The sequence below is a fragment of the Lutjanus erythropterus genome, chromosome 10, assembly GCF_056507025.1.
Source record: "Lutjanus erythropterus isolate fLutEry1 chromosome 10, fLutEry1.hap2, whole genome shotgun sequence".
Classification (NCBI taxonomy): Eukaryota; Metazoa; Chordata; class Actinopteri; order Lutjaniformes; family Lutjanidae; genus Lutjanus; species Lutjanus erythropterus.
Window position 1 is genome coordinate 5,350,404 of NC_139326.1, and position 21,273 is coordinate 5,371,676.

Consider the following 21,273-nt stretch of genomic DNA (forward strand, 5'->3'; position numbering starts at 1 on the left):
CATACTTAAACCAATATTGACTGTTATGGTCTAAAATATGTTTTGCTGCTAACCCTGTCCACAACAGTACCTTGTTAAGCTTCCATGCTGGTGCTTCTCTCTGCTTCTCCAAACTGAGGGCGTACCAACCACCATCTATTGCAGGTAAGATACTGACTATGGATACCTTATACAGCCCCACTTCAAATAGTCCAAATTATCCCTTTAATTTTACACAGGTAGTGTTTCATCAAACACATATTTAGTTGAGTTAAAATACAGTTTCAGTGCTGCAGCAAAGAGAAACTTTAACTCTTTTCCTTGTTAGTTTTACAGAGACTGAACAACTACCCTGCAGGTTGCTCTTCCTCTGTAGAGATGGCTGCACCCCAGCAGGTTTTGTTCTCATTTATCTTTAATACACCAACAATACACTTTCATGTCAGGACTGTTCAGGACTGAGGGGGGCACTCAGATTTCTTCCATCATGGCTCTGTTATCACCCTCCCACACAGTCACAGGATCTGGCACCAGCCCTGGCTCTTCTGGGACAGGGTGCTGGCCCATGTCATTAGAGACAGATTGCGGTCTTCATAGGGCGGATAACGCAGATAGGTTACACACTCAAACCGTGTGCTTCTTAGCAGGCATGATTTCCTGTGAGAGAAGGTGTCGAAGCTGTGGCGGCCGTGGTAGGAACCCATTCCACTGGCACCTGGTTTAAAAAAAAAAACATATAGGTTATATTATTCCACTGCTGTGTTTCATATAATTTTTACTTTGATGACACCGACTTACCAACTCCACCGAAAGGCAGAGCCACCATCAGGCTCTGCAGGACGCTGTCATTGGAGCAGAAGCTTCCACTAGATGTCTCATTCATTAGCCTTGAGATGACCTGTCAGAAAGGCCCACACGTGATCAGAGTACACACTGCTGCACCAGGCTTATACAATAAACACAGAGGGTAACTTAGATATTTTTCAACCTGGACCTTATTTTCCTATGACTCTGTGTCTAAGTGACTAATAGGAGTAACCAATTTCGACATAATTCTTACGAGCAACTGCCGACTCTCAAAGTACGTCCACTAAAAGTGATCGTTTTTGCCTGGAAGGCTCAGATCAAGTATCTGGCAACATTATGGAAAGGATCCCTGCAGAGAGAGCTTTTTATAAAGGAGTAAGATCTTTTTGGTTTAACCAGAAACAGATGCCATATCACTCTTGTCAAAGCAACCATACTCCATTCACAGAAACAGTGATGTTACCTCTCTGACGTACTGCTGCGTCGATCAGTTTTTAACCCCTTAAAAACACCAAAAGTCAAACAATAACAGAAATAAACGAACCGGTCGAGGCAGCGGTAGACCAGAGAGGTAAAATTACATCTTGTCAGCGGAGACTGCTGCTTTATAAAGAGCAATGTGACAGCTGTTTCATATCTTAGTCAGATTTTAACTGTGATCATAGTAGCCAAAATAATTTATGAAAAGGATATTATCGCAATTGTTTGAAAAACAAAATGCTGTAAGTCAAAGTCTACTCTAGCTTTGTTTATTGCGAGTTTTTTGGCAAATGAATTACTCAAAATGTGAGTGTAAGTATGACTATCATGAGCATTATTAACATGATATTAACATTTCATTATTAATCGTCAATACTGGTATATGGTGACATCCTACTCTGTACTAATCCTTTCCATGATAACACTTAAAATAACAGACTGAGCCTGTTAGTGAAAAAAAAACAAACACTTTAAGTGGACGTACTTTGACAGTGTGCAGTTTCCCATAAGGATTCTGTAGCAACTCTGCCACCTGCAGCACATTCCCTCAATATAGGATCAGTTTCAAAAGTCGTTGTTCTATTTGTTACTTAGACACAAAATCACGGGAAAATAAGGTCCAGGTTGAAAAATGCCAAAGTTACCCTTCCATCTCTCATGTACCTTGCTGTTGCTGGAATACGCATACACACAGAGAGGTTTCTCTTGCTTGTTAATGAAAGCAATTGCCTCATCCATATTGTTTACAGTCAGAACAGGAAGAACTGGGCCAAAAACATCCTGTTGCATGATGGGATCTTGTTCCGCTACATCTGTCAAAATTGTTGGGGCTTCAGACAGGAAAAAAAAGTTAACAACAACATTAAATCAAAGGCATATGACGCAGTTGTTCAGAGATTCTCAGAGAAGATACTTACCGATATATTTCTCTGCTTCTATCACCTGCCCACCCACAGCCACCTTGCCAGATCTCCACAGCAGGTCTCTGGTACGGTTGAAGAGCTCTAGATTGACCATGCGGCCATAGCTGCGGGACTCCCTGGGGTCAGAACCATAAAACTGCATCAGGCAGCACTTCAGGGCCTGCACCAGCCGCGCTTTGACGTCCACGTGGCACAGGACGTAGTCGGGAGCCACCAAGCTCTGTCCGGCGTTGTGAAAACGCGCCCAAACGATGCGCTGCGCCGTCGTGGCAATCTCGCAGTGTTGGTCCACGTAACACGGGTTCTTACCACCCAAAATCAGGGTGATGGGTGTGAGTGTGCGAGCAGCAGCCTGAGCAATCCTGCTTCCGTCCTCTCTGTTTCCTATGCAGTGACAGACATCCTTAATACCCTAAGAATAATTCAGTAAATGTCACAACATGGTTTTATAGCTAACTTTATCTTTACCCGTAAAGAAGACATGGTCAAATTTAAGCTCCACAACTTCAGGCAAGTCATTCATGCCTGCAAGAATCACATGGAAGCACTCCTTTGAGGAAAACAAGAATTTTAGATCAGATCATTACATTTTTACCGTAGCATTGCAGATCCATCCTGTCAATCAATACACAGAGCAAACTGCAAAAATATAGTTTGTGCATCAGCTTTGAGTTGGTTTTGAATAACAAAAGGTTGGTGTTGCCATCCTCCCAGACATGCCCATATCAAACCACTTCAAACCCTCATGTCTCATTAAAACTGCTCACAATTGTCCACTTAACAAGCATGCAGACCAAATGTCCTCTTAATTAGATTCATAAAAATGAGTCATCAGTCTCATATTATTGGAACAGAAAATCCAGTACCCTCTATTCCATCAAAGTACATACTAAGCATTAACTCAGCCACTCAGTAATGTGTGCTGTGTGTGAATATATTGCTTCATAACCCCTATCATGACACATACACAGCCGTACATGTAATTTTACTCACATTGTCCAAGTAGAAGGGGATGAGACGGTGAAGAAGCTCCGCCGTGTGAGCGGTGCACACAGAGGGGCTGATGATTGCACAGTTTCCTACACAGATTAATAAAATATCATTAGTAAGCCTGTGTGAGGAGAAATAACACCATTACTATTAATTAAACTGATTAAATTAGTGTTTTGAGTGTCTGCACCTGCTGCGATGGCCCCTACCAGCGGCACCAGGCTCATTTGGATGGGACTACACCAGGTCCCCATGATGAACACCACCCCCAGCGGCTCACTGACCACCACACACTCATCCAACGAGGTGGACTACGTACACCAATCAGACAAGCTCAAAATAAAGTTACAAGTGAAACAGAATGTGGGCATCAGTTTGCATGCTGACTAACAGAAAGAAAAAGACAGCAGCCCACTTCATTCTTACAAAAAGGGCACGACAACTTAAGGTTTAATCTGCTTTGGCGGCACAATACATTTCTTTGTAGAAGCCAGACGGAATGTTCTCTCCAAAAAGGTTGTGCAAGTCATGAATAATCCCAATAATATTATGAAGATGTTTTTAGGGAAAAAAAAAGGGGTTTTCCAAACACAAAAGTCTCACCAGGTTTCTCTCCACGTGCTGCGGCTGCATCCACTTCTTCAGGTTGCTGATGGCATAAAGAGCCTCGTTCTTGACGAGAATCAGTTCTGACACAACTGTCTCAAACCGTGGCTGGTTAAAAAAAAAAGAATGAAGAAAAAAGGGCCAAGAAATAACTCTTTGGACCATAAAGTCAACTTGCACTTCACAGTTTCATGGTTTGAACAAACCAAACTCACCTTATGAAGGTCCCTTCCAAGAGCATCCACAAAATCACACTCATGTTCCTCCAGCATCCGCACCACCGCCTCCAGCTGACCCAGTCTGAAGCCCTCCTTCAGGGTGCGTCCAGCTTGAAAGGCAACTCTCGCCCTCTTCAGCAGGTCCACACACTCCAGGGGGTACGTCTTCAAACACGGCTCCCCCAGCCTGGTCCTGAAACAGCAACCACGTCACTTGTTTTCACACCACAGGGCAAGAAAACACACAACCACAGCCAAAGCTCATCACTGTACCTCCTGCATGTTAACCGGCCGTTCCTCTGACAAGCACTGCACGCCTTCATTTTTACACTCATGTTAACTCCACTCAAGAATCCACCACCACTGGCCTTCCTGAATGGAGTTAGTGTGCAGTTAAGCCTTTGCACCAGTTAACTAAAAGCCCCACTGGCTGGGAGGATAGTGAAAAGCCTAAGAAGTCCAGCCAATCAGGTGATGCACGTAAACCAACAAAGCTGGAATCAATAGAGGACAGTAGACGTGTCTAATTCAGGACTGCAGTTAACAATTATTTTCATCACTGATTAATAGTTTTGCTCATCACAAAGTGACGTCTTCAGATTGCTTCTTTTGTCCAACCAACACCCCAAAACCCAAAGACTCTTCATTTACTGTGGTAAATGACAAAGAAAAGCAGCAAATCATTTCATTTAAGAAGCCGGAACCAGCAAATATTTGGCAGATTTGCTTGAAAAATGACAAACTAATTTTCTTTTGATTGATTAATCCATTAATCACTGCAGCTCTAGTATAAATTTACTGTCCCCAGTAACTTGCACACATAAACACACATATTGTTCTGATTACCTTATTGCCAAAAATCTTTTCACATTACTGCAAACTGAATCTGTTAACATTACCTTTAGGGGTGCATGAAACATATCAGGGCAGATAATGGGGAATATATGATTATTTATAATTCCAATAATGAAATTATAGCCAATAAATATCAGCTGTAGTTATGCCTGATTACAGATTATGTCACAGCATTTACAGCACCAGCAAAAGTTTGGATGCACTTTGATTTAAATGAATGGTTAGATATGTCCAAACATTTGACTGGTACTGCATTATGAATTTTTAGTAGGCAAAATATTCTAGGCCTATAAAAGACAATATGTGCGTTTTTAAAATGTACTTTCCTAGAAAAATTAAATTAAACTTATTCATCTTTGCTCACCACGTTACCCACAAGTGTGCATAAACTACAAGTTACATTAAAAAATACAAAAATGTTTAATTATCCGTTATCCTTTCGGTATCCTACCTTCGCAGCGCCTTGAACCACCGGGCTGGAGAGGGACTCGGCGGACCGCTCATGGTTGCTCTGCAGGTTCAGGTCGCAGCCCACGTTGCTGCAACTGGTGTGGTGGGAAAATCCTCACAACAGCGGCGTTCACGTCGCATGAGGAGCCACACGGTGCAGTGACCCGGGACAGAGCTGAGACTGAGTCAGAGTGCGCATTTTACACCATAATCCGCCACGCACGTTATCCGGGAAAACCAGACAATGAGGTTTTATGTGACATTCAGTCCCGCAGGCTCCTGTTAGTGTGTTAACTGTGTTTCCTATCAATAGAGCAACACTGCAGTCTCATGTGCAGCTCCTCTGTGGTGTTGCAGGCAGGCCTCCACCCACACTAAGCAGCTGTTTGGAATAAACTCTTTATGTATATGTTAAAAGGGATAGTTCGGAATATTTGAAGTGGGACTGTATGAGGTACTAATAGAGTGTATTTTCTACAGCAGTGGTTTTCAATTTTTTTGCGCCCAAGTTCACCAAGCAGCTGGACAAAATCTCAAGGCAAACCTGTAATCATATCCCCAAATACAGGTGGGAATCAAGTCAAGGTGTTTAATATGCCACACTAATAATTCTCACGAGTTGGTAAGCAGTGGAAACTGGGGTTCGCTTTGAAGGAGTTTTTTTTCTGGGGTATAGAATTTACTTCTGTACTGGGAATTTTAAAAATTCCTTCATATGTTCTTGTATTGTTGTATATTGCAATAATAATGTATGGTTGTCATAATCCCAAGGCGCACCTGAGAACCACTGATCTACAGTAGATGCCGTAATGGAAGCTAAGTAATGTACTGCGGTGGACGGGTGCAGCAAAACGTATTTTAACCATTAAAAAAAGGCCTTTAAAAGGTCAGTTTACTTTGCAGAACATAGGAGTTGTCCGAATCTGAACTAACCCTTTAAAACACCAAAGTCACAAAATAACCCAAACAAACTAACCGATCGAGGCAGCGGTAGAACAGCAACTCTTGTGCTCTGCAAAGTAAAATTATTTTGTAATTATTTTGTTTTTGTCAAAGGAGCCTGGTTGCTTTGGAGAAAGCAATATAATACAGTCATATAACTTAAGTTTCCCAGCAAAGTAAAGCAGTGAAAATATTTAAAAAAAACTGGTATTGAATTCTTTTAGGTGTTTTAAATGTGTTTTGCAGCTAACCCTGTCTACAGCAGTACATTACTATTGACAAGTCCCTCAAACAACCCCACTTCAAAAAAATCTGAACTATCCCTTTAAGAATTGAGTCAGCCAGTGTTTTGAGAGGGAAAAAACACTCCTTGTGTTGTGAATGATTTAAAGTAAATGATTTATATAATACCGGTGTACATGATTTAACATTACAGGAGGAAAAGTATCTTACACATGGACAAATCTTACATTTTTTTTACAACACACTCCACACTGTAGTGCAGCCAGTTTCAAAGACACTTCAAAAAGAGATGGAAACTTTCACATGAAGGGTGGGAACATTTCCAGGATCACTTTTATTATTATTTTTTGCACTAAAAGGGTGGATATTCAAAGTCAGCATCAGCAGTCCACTGGTACATTTAAAGCCTATAGCCTACTCTTGACATCATTTAAAACAGATGAGCGACCTCATCAGACGAGACAGACAAGCTTGTGAGGTATCTTTCATCCCTCTAGCACACACGAACACACACACATACAGTGTAATGTGTCGTTGTGTAAATCCATTCACCTGTTTCCACTTCTTACTTGAATAAAATAAAGGGTCAGTTCACCCCAAAATCAAAAATTTTCCCTCTTAATTCTAGTGTTATTTATCCATCTAGATAGTTGTGGCGTGAGCTGCAGAGTTTGGGCGATAGAGAGGCATAGAGATGTCTGACTTTTCTCAAATATAATGGAACATCGATGGCACTGCTTGTGGTGCTCAAAGCGCCAAAAAAAGACATTTTTAAAAAACCTAACAACAACGTCTCTTTCCAGGAATCATGATCCGATTACTCAAGATAATCCATAGATCTTATTTTCTTTCTACCAGGCTACACCTTCCAACCACATCACTGCCTAGAAGGAAGCGTGCATCTACTCATGCAGGAGAGGCTCGAGCTCTTAACAGTGCAGAGTGAACTGTAACATTAGCACCACTAAGCTAGTCAGTGCTGTGATACAGTTGGTAGGTGAGGTTCAGCATAATGAAAATAGTTTCTAAAGAAAAAAGAAAGTCCGACTGAATGGAGTCATATGAGAAAACGATCTCACTTCTCACCTCAGTAAACAGTTTCCTAATGAGTTTAAGGTCTCAAGCGCTAAGTTCAAGTCTTCTAACATACATTTAAAATAAAACAAACAATAAAGCAGGGTATGATTTAGGGTGATTGATCAGTCATTCTCAGTAAGTAACTAGACCATGCTGACAAATATGGATCAAGATTCGGTCACTACATTGCCTATTTCTTGATTAAAATGTTTTCAGAAACATATTTTAGTGACGTTTTAGTCATAATATGAGAAAGACTATAACTTAACAGACAAAATTTAGTTAAATTTAAATAAACTAAATTAAACTTAAAGATCACAACACGGCAGGTCACCATGATCTCCTTCTGCACTGACCAAGTCGCATCACGTCACCCACCAGCGTCACACTCTCTGTACTGCACATGCCCCGGCTACATAAAAACAAAATGGCAACCCCTATAATCCCAAACTCAGGGGGTGACATAGGGTGACATAACGGTCCAATAATTCTACTGTATATCAGATTTCTGAAAAGAGACATTGCTGTTGAGTTTTTCAAATGTATTTTGTTTGTGCACCACCTCGTTCCATTATATTAGAGAGAAGGCAGACATCTCTACAACAAAAATCTCTGAAACTCTGCAATTCACACCAAAACAATCTAGACGGCTAAACAGCACCACAGGTAAGAGTCGCAGGTATTTTTGATTTAGGGGGTGAACTACTCCTTTAAAAAGGAGGTGAGCTGATCCTCCGGACTGATTTGTCAAATTTGAAACAGTTTAATCTCATTAGTAGACTGCGGGTTAATTTAACACAACCAGTGTTACTTATATATACTATACACATATATATATATAATGGTTGCATTTTAATTGTAGTCACTTTTTTGTTATTTTCACACAAGTTAATGGCCATGAGGTTACTAGTTAGAAACATGGCAATACTGACCAGTATCTTCTATAGCTTGTGTTACTTATTAACAAAACTCATTCATGACAGAAAACTTTTTTTTTTTTTGCATAATAAAGAACTTGGAAAAGATTTGATATTTTCTTTTAACCTTTTCTTTGAAAGTTGCAGGCCTTGAAAACATCTCTTCATTTACTTTATGATGTAACTGAACCCTGTGTAAAGTAATATTTAGGCTTATAAGGTAACATTCACCCTCATGTCCCTTCTCCCAACAGCCAGAGAGATGTGCAACGTTTCCATCTGAGGGAACATCAGATCAAGCAGTCACATTTGGTTGACGAACCGGTCCATGACATCATGTTAAGAGGTTTTTGAACCTCAGATACTTTTCCGCATGGCTTAAAAAGTCCACAGAGATCAGAGGGCACTGTAGGAAAACCCTCCTCGGCTTTTGTTGAAGTTGTAGTGGTAGTAGAGTGGTTCTGCGCTTTTTTTTTGTTAGTCAGAGCAGAGAATAAGTCCAGTTACGTACTGTAGCCCCCGTTTCTATGGCTTGTTTCCGATATACGTGGTTATTGGTTACAGTCTGACATGTGAGAGCAAAGGGGGGGGGTGGCTTATATGAGGCACTCAGCGTTATTCAAAGGTGTAGTGAGAAATCTTCAGGTTTACTAGTATTAAGTACAAAGACTAACATCATTGATTTACTCTGCTCTTCATTTCTTTTTCTGGAGTGGAGGTCAAGCACAGATGTGTGACAATGAACAGCTGCGTCTGCTTTACTGGGCAGATACAAATGAGTGACAAAACACTTCCAGTTTTACAGCAAGGACATCTTTTCTAATCAAACAAGAGCAGGATTAGATTTTTTTTTTGTCGTGTCAGGAAGGCAGATGTTAGATTTCCAAATGTAGTGAGTAGATAAAAACAAAAAAAAAGCCAGCAGGCCAACGTCTCTTTCAGGTGACTGCAGTGTCTTTTAAACGTGGAGAAATGGGAGCGGGGTCAAAATGATTCTCCTCAAAAATGGGACGTAATGTAATAAAACGCAGGATCTCTGTTGTGAGCCGCTCCTTCTTCATGGAGGTTGAACATAACACATTGATTTGTCTTCCATTTATAAAAGATGCATTATGTTCAGCAAAACATTTTAAGACTCGGCTGAAAGTTGCTTGGATAATGGAGTCCGAGCTTGTAAGTGTATTAACAATGCATCGCTTGGTTTCACTCGAGTGAGTCGACCATGTGTCTAATGGCTTGCATTGCATCTGTATTGCTTACCAGTTCGCATAAAATGGGAGTGTTAGATCCGAGAGTGATTCTGTTAGGCCTGAGAAACAGAGATCTAGCCACCGTGTATCCGTATTTCATCAAGTTAAATACACAACATATTGAATTCTGGGAGATGCTAAAAATTGGATTGTGCTGCAGAAACAGCATCCCCTTTGATCTGAGGGCTGGAGCAGAGCTCATCCAGTTTTTGAAAAAGAGACAAAAGGAGAGTTTGTAGATCCTTTGTGATGCCTCTTTCATGTGACAGGCTCCAGTCCAGGTTGGCCGAGCGTCCTGCTTGGTTCAGGCTGCTTGACACAACCCTCCTGTGAGGATTGTCCTGATGCGGTGGAGTTAGGAGAGCTCGAAGCCTGTGTTCATGCTGATAGCGTAGCGCAGCTTGTCGCGCAGGATGCTCTTCTTGCTGTAGTTGGGCAGCTTGAGCAGGTTGAAGCACGTTGATGAAGTGGGAAGCCGACCACCAGGTTCCTTCTTGCGGATGGTGAAAAAGCCCCTTAGAACACTGCCAAGGGTGTCTCCAGTGTCCTGGACACAGGAAATGCTCTGTTAGTGCAAACCTAAGACAAAGATCTACACATAGACACTATAAAACAAACATAACTTAAAGGCAGCATCGATTTCCTCCTTCATTATTCTTACCTGATCATCGGAAACTTCCACACAACGGATGGAGAAAGGTGGTTTGAGGTAGGCAAAACCTAGAAGAGGCGGCCTCGAGCAGCTGGTAACAAACTGTAAAAACACATTTGAGAGACAATAAATGAGACACTGATTACATTTACCTGCACATGGATTTCCACTATTATTCTGGATCTGATACAGGTCATGTAAACAGTATATTCCATTTGGATATTCTGAACTTAGAATATGCGCCTCACGCGGGGTTTTTAAGGCAGTGACAACACACGGCCTCTTGTCTGTTTATTGTCAGTTCTGTGTGTTGTCCACATTTCTAGTGAGGAGGAGACAAACATCTACTTTTAAATATTATGAAAGACCAGGTTTTTGAATACACTCAATTATCGCAATGGCAACCTTTTCAAGGTGGTTAAACAAAGCAAGAGGGAAAGAAAGAAGAAAGAGGGGGGCTGTGGTCACACGGCTGAACAAGTCTGCCACCGGGAGAAAATCTAGGGCTAACCCCTGAAAGACGAAGATGCGAATCATCAGTCGGAGACCACTCAGTCAATTGAAATCACCATAAGCCAACTAATTGTGACAGAAGCGGAGAACAAGATAGAAATGGAGTAGAGGCTGTCAACCCCCACAGCGCACCACTTAGCCTGCAGGGCAGGTTAGTGGCTAATAGTACTGCAGCAGCCCAGCAGGAGAGACGCTCTGTGGTGTGCTGGGATTTTATACCTGAACTATGAGCAGGAGAACGAACATCTTTTGGTGCTGAGTTGAAAAAAGTTGGGAAAATGAATCAAGCTGCTCCATCTGTACATCTGTTTTCTTATAACTGGAGTATGCATGGCTGCATGTAAGCAGGAATATTAAAAGTAGTTTATTTTCATTAGCGATGAAAACAGCTTAGTAGGAATATTGCGGGGGTTTTTTTCAGAATAAGGCAAAAACCAGAGTATTCTGTGCATTTAAACATAGTCACTGATAATCCACCTTGCATCACAGATTTAAAGTTTTTGGCTGTGTCAGTTACAAACAAACAATAATTTACTTTAAGGAACATGGCCCTCTCTTCAGCGTTGAAGTCACTGGACAGGATGTCCCACAGCCAGATGATGACACGATGGCTGCTGTGAAAACCTCCATAGTAGACGGTGTGTTTCCTGAGAAAGAGAGAGGAAGACAACAGGGATGAGCATCTCTGTGCACACGAAGCAAAGATGAAGGAAAAGAAAACTTCCGATACAATGAGGTGATGGCACAGCAAGTAAAGAAGACGTCTCAAATGTCACACACTTCAGGTCGTCCAGATCAATCTCGGCGTTGTCTCCCGAGACGAGACGCTGAACCTCAGGCGTGGAGAACATGTGCAGCCACTCTGGGTTAATGATGCTGCGGAAGCCCCGGATGAAAGCTGCCGTTTGCTCCTTAATTTGCGTGTGCATCCGGAAGTGAGCCATGAGGTGGATGTAGCTGATCCTGCGGAAACGGTCGAGGAGGACAGTGATTTCCATCAGCAAAAGGAGAACATTTTACGCTTAAAATAAATGATATGAATTTACATACTTGTTCTCATTTGTGACTGGCATGGTTTTCCCCCCAGGTATCAACTCATGGCAGACGAGCTGTAAGGGAACGTACAAAGCAGCTGTATGAATATTTCATGTATTTAACTACACTGTATCATATCATCTGCATTTTCCATCCTTACCTGCCCCATAACATCCTCATCATAGGACAGCGTCAGTCCAAGATCCCCTACGTCTCCATCATAGCGCTGAAAAAACAAATCAAAAGAAGGACATTAGATAGAGATTCAAATGTGACAAATTAGTAATTTATGTACGTCTATCTGACCTTGATGGAGGTGAGGTTCTTGTAGAACTCAGAGTCCAGTGAGGGCAGCTCATCGATGGAGCTGTAGAAAGTGCTGTGGTGGTGACCCAAGACTTGACTGAGGAAGAAGGAGGCGAAAGGGACGTCCACAACAATTCCCTGAGTACGCAGAAGTTAGAGTTGAAGAATACCTGAAACACCAGTGTTCACAGCAGAGAGCAACAACAGGGAGGACAAATATACCTCGTACACGGCTTTCCCGAGCATCTTCCCGACAAACTCAAACAGCTGCAGATGGTTCTCATGGATGTACGACGTGGGCGAAGGATACAGACGTTCATTTCCACTTGTAGTCTACAAAAAATAAATGTTTCATGCAGAACGGTCAAATCAATGTCAGCATCAGATGTGTGGAGACATAAAAAATGGATTTCCATTTGCCTGACTTACCTTGAACAGGTTGAGAGCAGGATTGAACACTTTCTTAATGATCTCCTCCAGAAACTCTTTGAACACACCGTCCTGATCAATACCAGCCTCGTCTACTCCCAGATCATTGACAAACTTCACACGAATGACGCCTTTTATAGAATTTGCTGGCAACCGGCGAAGCTGGTCATATCCATCCTTAGAAGAGGGGAAAAGTGTTTTTATGGAACAGCTGATGCAGCAGTATGACACTAAATCTACCTGATGTGTTGACTCCGTACCTCCAACATACGTGAGCGACGGATGGTAATGTGGGTGACGTGTGGCGAAGCAGAGCTCGTCTCTATCAATCCTAAATTTTCTTTCTCCTTTGTGACAATGTTCCTGAACAGCAGCACCCTCTAAAATGAGACAGAGAGTGATTATACAGCTGAAAAGGAAAATGACACTCTTTATGACACACTACACAGACTTTCTCAAAAAACAAAAAAAAATAAAATAATGTACTGACTCGTGTAAAAACTAGAAAACATCAGTCAGTAGAGTGCAGATCTCTGCCAGGCAACCAGAAGGAATCCCTGTGTAATCGGCAATGTTTTTATTAGTAACTGTGATTTAATTACATATTTTTTCTCAGTAATTTTAACATTTAAGTGCACACTGTGTAAGTTCTGCCACTAGTCACACATCAAAACAATAACAAAAGATGTAGCTGAAGTTGCGTGCGATTACGGGAATTGTTTTCTTCATTGTTTTAATTTTTATTCATGTTACATTTAATCACGTTTGCAAAATTACTTAGTTACTCTCTGTGTTTTCCTGGAAGTTATAGCAACTAGCAGCTCCTAGGAAATGCACTGTCTTGAATAAATTATATTTTCTCTGGGTTTGAAAACATCTGGGATATTGTAAGTGCACAACCAAGCAAAATATATAACGTAGATGACATTGTTTATAGACATCTCAGTGCAGAAATGTTATATCTTCTAGCTTTGATGACATGTAACATGTAACTAGTTACTCCCCAACATTGCGAGTAGGTAAGCCTTGTTTTAGTCCAGCAGGTGTTGATGAGTTGCTGCCCCTACTGGCCGGTTAAGAGGAGTCAGCAGTCAATATAGGTTATATATAGGTTTTTCAAAAACTGTGAATCATCGCAACCACAATACATTCAAAAATGTGCACAAACCAGTTTAGGCTGATGGGTCCAGTAGTATCAGAGATTATTATTATCTCCATTAGATATAAATCATCATCTGTAACCTCCTAGAGGTGTGTGGTGGTGTCTGAATCTGCACAGACCCTGCACTCTGTCTGTATTCTCTTATTTTCTCATATTTTGCTGGGTTCAAAATGCTTTTGAGCATCAGCCACTACAGCATGCAGGTTTTCAGGTTGGGACTCCATGAAAACGTAGTAACCAACACTTCCAGCACTGTCTCTGTCTCTCTCCTTTGCTCTCTGTCTGTGAGAGCTGCAGAGAGAGGTACACACACATGCAGGCAGAGCAGACTGAGGACGCAGCGGCAGGACAGGGACTGCTTGTGTTGCATTTAAGCAAAATCTGGCAATGTACAGAGTTGTGAGCGTGTTTATTTGTGCTTAAATGTTTTATTTCTTGGATTCACTGCTTTGTTCACAGTGACACCACTTTATTTCTTCATTCACTTTGTATTTCTCTTAACTAATACTGCAGTTTGCAAACAGCAACGTCTAATCCTGCACATTCTACCTTTAAATTAAAGGATCCTGTTTACTCACGTTTTTATGTGGAATGACATGTGGGATGTACTGCAGTAACAGCTGGGCTCTTTTCTTGCCTTTCTCCAGCTCTTGGAACAACAGGCTGGGCTTCAGGTCCCTGAATGCAACACAGAGATGTAAAGGTGAGGTTTTAAATGTAATGAGTCTACAAACAGAAGGATGATGTGTTTAGGACATCAACAGCTCTTCAGTGATGGTATTTACTTGCGCAGCCAGTGGTCGTCAGGGGTGAATCTTCGCCTGCAGTCCCGCTCGTAAAGCACCATCAACCAGCCATGAACACTGTGGAACAACTCCAGCTTCTCTCCTTTTGCATTTTCTGTTTAATACAACAAATAAAATATCTTTTTCAACACAAATATACATTTTCAATTAGGTGTCATCATCATAAAAAATACAATGAGGCCACACACTCACCTAAAATGCCATCCCATATCATCTTGTACACAAAGGTGTTCAGAAATGAGGAGATAGTGATGAGTTCCTCGATTTTAAAAGATGTTTGTTCCTCATAGACTTCAATGTCATCCAGGATTCTGTAACATGAAAACAGCGTGTCATAAAATGTCGCTGCCACATTGGGCATTTTACACACATCACAATAAAAATGAGAGAAATTACGTGATGAGGTGCCGTGAGCAGTCACAGAAAAGCATGAGCATCGCCAGGAGCTGCTTGGACTCCTCGGTGTCATTGTTCAGACACTCCATGAAGAGTTTGAGGCCTCCCTGAGGACCGAGCTCACAGATGAAGGCCCAAAGTTTGGGCAAAAGGTCATCAAGATGTGTCAGACCTGCAGAAAAACAGAGAATGTCCAGTGACATATTCCATGATACTGCATGTTTGCAATATATATAAAAAAAGGTAAGATTCTGGTACTGACCGGTGAGTATCTGGAGTCGAATTTGTGTTAGTGTAGACAGGGCAGTCTGGTAGAGCACACAGATGCTGCAGACTTTCTGAACTTCGGCCGAGTCAACTCGCTTCCCTCCGACCGGTTTCAGGATGTTCCGGACAGAAGCCGACTTCTGAAATGCTCGCTTGAAGAGGTCTGTCAAAACAAAGACACACCAGGGATGCAGAGAACCTTCAAGAACCTCCAAACATTTTTAAGATCAACAGATTGTACTGAATAGTTGGGGTTTACAACTCACTTTTAACTGGTAGATTGTTTTGGGATGTGCTGGGTTGTGGGGGCGGGGGAGTGGGCTCCTGGCTCTCCAGTTTTTTTGAGAGGACGTCGTTGAAGAGCGTCCGGATGACAGAAACACCCCACAGGTGCTGAAGCTGTTTAGTGACCAGCGGCATTGACTCATTCAGGCTGCAGAGGACAGGAGGCAGAGGGGCAACATAATTAACCTTAAAACTACAAAATACAAAAATTCACATACAAAACCCAAAAGTCCACAAATCTCTTGCAAAAGCAAACACTGCATTCAATGCAACAATGCTGTGTCTTCTCAAAATGAAATTTTGTCTTCAGCGTTCTCAATGTCAGTGTTTTCCCTTTGAACACAAAAAAATTTTATCAGTGAAGATTGTGGGAGAAAACAGTCATATATTCAAGGCCACGATGCACAAAACAATATTTAAATGCCAACATTTCTGCATGACAGTCTTCTTCGGGGTACTGAAGGACAAAGCAGCTCAAGAGACATTAAAAGACTACAAGTGTGACACTATCTTCTCTTTTCCATGGTCTGCACCTCTCCAACACTGGTGTGCCTTCCCTCCCTCCAATCCCTCAATCCAGACTGTGATCAAATGTAGAGAACTGTGTGCAGTGTTTTGCAAAAAAGTGCATTTTAGAACTGCAAAACGAGTGAAAAGCAGTATTTATACAGAATTGGTGTAAGATAAGACCCATGAGTTTCAGGTTTTTGTCACTGTGCCTCAAATTCCAGTGTTGGTGTGTAAACAATTAAGAAAAACTGTAATATTCAGTCGACTTGGGCAACAAATTTTAAGCTATAGCTCTTCCTCGGGATGGTCCAGGCAGCTTGATCAAATCTATAAAACCACCTCTGTGTGTTCTTTGTCTTTAAAGCACCACTGATTTAAATGTTAACCAAAATGTTTACTTCTGCATGCAAAAATGGCATATTTTGAGTCTACTTGGAACCCCTTCTCTATGCAGTTCATGAATATTAAGCTGTCTAATTCATTCAAGCAAATATAAAACATTTCACTGACCCGTAGTCTACAGTCTGGGAGAACCAGCCCAGGACAGGGTGCCAGTGGGTGAGGTTGGACTTCTTTTGGGATACATATCGCTGACAGTAGGACAACATGTCTGTCAGGTCCTTTACAAAATGGTTGGCCTCCTCCTCAAGGATTTTCTCACTGAGGTAGCCCAAGTGAATCAGGTTGCCTATCAAACGTGAGAAAGATGCAGTCAATAACAAAACTCAACAGTCCAGAGGACACGTGACGATTCTCTCGTCCAAACACAACTAGATAGCATCAATGAAAGCGCATGTTCATCCAAAATATTGTACCAAGTAAGCAGAGTGTGTGACTCCCCTCAAGACACACACAGATATCCAAACACTGTTCTTCCCGGCTGAGGAACAGAATGAACTTCCGCAGCAGGTCATGTGTCTGGATGGACGCCATACACTGTCAAGACAGAGCAGATGTTAAAACCTGCCCACTAATAGCTCACTTTATTACATACAATGCCAATATGCAGCAACAATATGTGATATATGACGGGTCTTTTACCTCTGGAGTTAGGACACTGAGGTGGGATACGACGGCTGGAACTGACATGATGTGAATGAGGAATGATCGTAGCAGGTTATCAGAGAAGTGAGCAGCAATGACTGGCCTGAAAAACATGAGATTTAGTTAAAGGGATGGCCTACAAATAAAAATACAAACAAGGCAAACTCAATATAAGAGAATTACATATAACATGCTACATATGACAGGAGAGAACATTTTTTAACAGTTACAACCATCAACTGACAGTTCCCAGCTCACCTTAATGACAAAGTGAAGACAGCTGTCAGAGTGCCTTTGGAGAGAGACGGTTTAGAGCGAGCCAAGCCATTGGTCAGCAAGATCTAAACAAGAAGAGTTAAGATGACATACAATGTGTTTGTGCATTTGTATTAAAATGACAGCTGCCACTGAAGACAAAAAATAGATGTCATGTTTTCACTGTATCTCTTGATAAAATTGAAAAGCGTGAGCTGTAATGCTGCACCTGCAGTATTGAATAGAATCCCTTTTGATTGAGATGGCCCATGATATTTTCACAAATCCTCATCAAAGCGGGTCTGAGAGCTTCTCCTAAAGTAATGAGGATGAAATATTATGCTTTGTCTTTGCAGAAAGCATGTCACGCAATAACAAGTGATATGTTTATAGTAAGAACCTCGGCGTGACTTGAGACTTACCCTTCCCTCTGACTATCCTCCAGGTTGACGTGTCTGTGAAGGTCACCAGCATGGTGAGGTACAGCGTTACCAGCTTATTGTCCTGAAGGATGTCAGGCTGCAAAACAGACAATGATATGTACATTTTAAGTCATAAAATAAACAGAAAAAAAATCCTCAGCTTCAAATCGAGACTAACCTTTAAGTTTTTCAGTCGCTGACAGCAGATCCAAAGCACGTCTTTGATCTGTTTCAGCCAGGGGATGGTGAGGTCTTTGGAGAGAGCCAAGGAAACATACCAGACCTGAGGGCCAAACACAAGAACAGCCACTGAGACAAAAATCACATTTAAAACATGTTTGATATGTCAGGGGGTACAAACATATGCACACTCACTTTAGGTTCATTTTCAACCTCCATGCTGGCAAGGATAGCACGACAGAGCTTCTCGAACCTCTGTGTAATGTACAAAATTACAAATTAGTCATCTGAGTCACACAACCCAAGACAAGTGTTTAAACTACTGCTCTTATTTTTAAAACGGCGTCAACAGTCTCTTAAAGCAGGGATGTCAAACTATATTTCATCCAGGGCCAGATTCCTATTAAGGCCGTCCTCAAAGAGCCACTTGAATCTACTTTCACATTTACCATGGATTTATCACATTACATAACTGTTTCTGCATTCAGTTATTACTGCTTTCAGTAATAACTGAATAATTAATAACTTGCTCTAAAAGCATAAGTCTAGGAAAAATGATGGCAAGCGTACGTTCAATTGTACAACTATGACATAAATTATTTAAAAAATTAAAGTAAATTAAGTCAGAATAATAAGGGTTGTTTCAGCCTACAAGCAAAGCTTAAAATCCAAAATGTATTCACTTAAAAATTAAATGACGGCATTTTGATAGGCTGCTACTATTAATATTACAAGTCACAACCACTTGGCTAGTGTGCCACTGCTGGGAAAGGCGATATGATACTGAGATGTTATCTAGTGTAAAGTAGCAGCAGGCATCTACCAGCTGGGTGCCTTCAATCGGTGGACAACAACATTGTGATGCATTCTGGGACATTTATGGACATCATACTTCTGTAATGCAGCAACGAATTGCATTGCGCAAATTATATTTTTTTGCAAGCTCTTGCATGCCACATCAAATAAGGTTGCGGGTCAGATTCGGCCCGTTGGCTTTGAGTTTGACATGCGTGCTCTAAAGTCTCCACGAGAGTAATCAGAATAAAAATATATGCAAGCATAGAGAACTGTATGAAAAACAGACAATAGAAATAATAAGTATGTAAAAATATGTACATTATACTACCATATAAAACAATATATAAAGAAAAACAGAAAATAAGAAATGTGTGAAAATATAAAATAATTATTACAGACAATAATGCTGAAAAATGGGGTCTGTAAATACAAGTGTTGCTAAGTGTGTTGAAAGCAAGAATATTACAAATAGTATTAATATTATAAATCAGAGTATTAGTTGAAATGCACAGTTTAAATGCAGTATTTATACCAGAGTAGTGCATAGTGGAATATGACTGCACAAATTATTGTAACGATAAGTCAGTATTGCACAATTGAAGATATTATGGGGCCATAGCAGCTGATGGGGTGAAATAAGTCCAAGGGCCAGTCTGTGTATTCAGAGCATCTGACACTCCATGGGAGGAGTTGAGAAGACTGATGGCCACAGGCAGGAATGACTTCCACACGTGGGAAGGACAAACAAGTAACAGAAACAACATTATTATGAAAGTGAACGCACTTTACTACTTGTGTACTCACCATCTTATCCTCTTCACGATATATGAATAATAATTTCCGAGCAATTTTGAAAATAGACAGTGCATTTCTTTTTGTTGTCCCAGTTTCAGAGGCTTGAAAATAGTCATCAACTTCTTTCCTGGTGAGCCAGAAAAAAAAACATTATTAGGTTAATGGCAAACATACTGAACACAGAACATATCAAACTGCGGGTGATTAGTTAATTTATTACAACTAGTATCATTATTATTTTGTTCAGCCTTTATTTAACCAGGGAACTTTGACTGAGATCAAAAATGTCTTTTGCAAGGGAGACCTGGCCAAAAACAGCAGCGTCAAACGAACAAACAGACAATCACATAAATTAGAATAACATTAAAACAAATCAAAACAGTTGCACACAGAAAACCTGGAGTCAATAGAGTTCACCAGAGCTTTAAACCTGTTCAAAGTTTCTAGGTTTTGAAGATTAAAATCAGTCTGTGAAACATGCATTAGGGGCCAAAAACCTAAAAGCTTTCTTTCCCAGTTTCTAGTTCAGACTTTTTGAGAACAACGACAACAAGGGAGATCAAATCATTTTTGTGACTAATACACAATGGTGAGAAAGAGGAACACAGTTTGTAAAGAATCTCAGTACCCCATGATAAATGTCATCCAGCATGTGAAGACAATAAGCAGAGGCATTCATGTGCAACACATCACCTTAATCAGACAGGTAGACTCCAAGAAGCAAGACTGGTTTCTACAGCAAAATCCTAATAAGAGCTTCAGTAACACAGTAGTAGTAACACACAGTGTAACTCACTGAATGTGTGTCTTAGAAGACAAATTATCGTCAATTAAGAACCCTAGTTATTTAAAAATAGATTCCAATACAATTTGTTGACCATTTCTTATAACAGTTTTCTCAGACAATGCTGATCTTGCTGTTTTTAAGTGTTAAAGAACATAAGTTTTGTGTTTATTTTCTGTATTTTGTTGCAGCTGCAGTTGACAAATCTGTTCTTGAACTCAATCAAAAGCATGCTGACAATACTCAGAAGCCTGAGCAGGAAGATGACAGTGTCTTCAGTGTGGAAATGAAAGGGTGATGACATCTACAATAAGTGAAATTGGAGACTACCTTATTTGCTTCTGGAGTCTGCAGCGACAGAGGAATCTCCTGACCAAAGCTTGGATGTTGGTTGCTGCTTTCTCCTTGTCCTTCTGTCCTTTTCTCTCCTCCCTGGCCTGCCTGGCTTTGTCCAGGAACTCGGACTTGGAGCTTTGAGGTACAGTAAACATTGTGCACCCTGGGAGAGAAGGGTGTAACCCGCTGTGTAAAACTATAAACTGATACATGTGCTGAATACATTTTAACAGTGGCTTCAGAGCAAATATCTGTGCTATATGCACATGAGCATCCTAACAACTGCACATCATCACATTATTCTGGGTGAGCATAACAGTGAACTTACCTGCAATATTCCTCAAATGAAGATTTTTGTTTCTGGCCTTTAGGCTCACCTGGCGCTATAGCTCCTCAGTCATTTGGTTGTCCTTGAGATCCAAGCAGGAGGAAAGCCAAACGAAAGATGAACACTAACTTGCCATCTCTGGAGCAGCGGGCGATACAGTAGCTAAAGACGGAGCTGGGATAGTTAGCACACAGGGCTAGTTCGCCGCTTATCGGCTTGATACAGCCTCAGTG

At 41.1% G+C, this 21,273-nt stretch overlaps 2 protein-coding genes across 3 annotated transcripts; both read right to left on the reverse strand.

Annotated features, from left to right (window-relative positions):
• Window positions 1-175: 175 nt before the first annotated feature.
• Window positions 176-5,571, reverse strand: aldh3b4 (aldehyde dehydrogenase 3 family, member B4). Of its 2 annotated transcripts, none has more exons than XM_084727975.1 (10): window positions 5,310-5,571; window positions 4,001-4,196; window positions 3,783-3,893; window positions 3,370-3,490; window positions 3,183-3,268; window positions 2,658-2,739; window positions 2,184-2,573; window positions 1,930-2,096; window positions 778-877; window positions 176-694 (listed from the first exon to the last, which is right to left on the reverse strand). In XM_084727975.1, exons 1-10 carry the CDS (start codon window positions 5,360-5,362, stop codon window positions 495-497), a joined length of 1,506 nt encoding a protein of 501 aa, XP_084584101.1. In that variant the 5' UTR covers window positions 5,363-5,571; the 3' UTR covers window positions 176-494. The 2 variants fall into 2 exon arrangements, with proteins under 2 accessions (XP_084584101.1, XP_084584102.1); XM_084727976.1 differs by lacking the exon at window positions 5,310-5,571 and adding an exon at window positions 4,277-4,366.
• Window positions 5,572-8,595: 3,024 nt separating this feature from the next.
• On the reverse strand, window positions 8,596-21,138 carry ube3b (ubiquitin protein ligase E3B). The gene is made up of 27 exons (XM_084727974.1): window positions 21,041-21,138; window positions 20,707-20,875; window positions 19,602-19,719; window positions 18,195-18,254; window positions 17,998-18,102; window positions 17,820-17,916; window positions 17,627-17,712; window positions 17,401-17,483; window positions 17,140-17,245; window positions 16,914-17,034; window positions 16,609-16,786; window positions 15,570-15,736; window positions 15,299-15,466; window positions 15,037-15,208; window positions 14,833-14,951; window positions 14,620-14,734; window positions 14,413-14,512; window positions 12,933-13,052; window positions 12,673-12,849; window positions 12,466-12,576; window positions 12,244-12,381; window positions 12,098-12,163; window positions 11,953-12,011; window positions 11,683-11,865; window positions 11,438-11,549; window positions 10,399-10,491; window positions 8,596-10,284 (listed from the first exon to the last, which is right to left on the reverse strand). Exons 2-27 carry the CDS (start codon window positions 20,865-20,867, stop codon window positions 10,093-10,095), a joined length of 3,207 nt encoding a protein of 1,068 aa, XP_084584100.1. The 5' UTR covers window positions 20,868-20,875; window positions 21,041-21,138; the 3' UTR covers window positions 8,596-10,092.
• Between the last annotated feature and the right edge of the window lie 135 nt (window positions 21,139-21,273).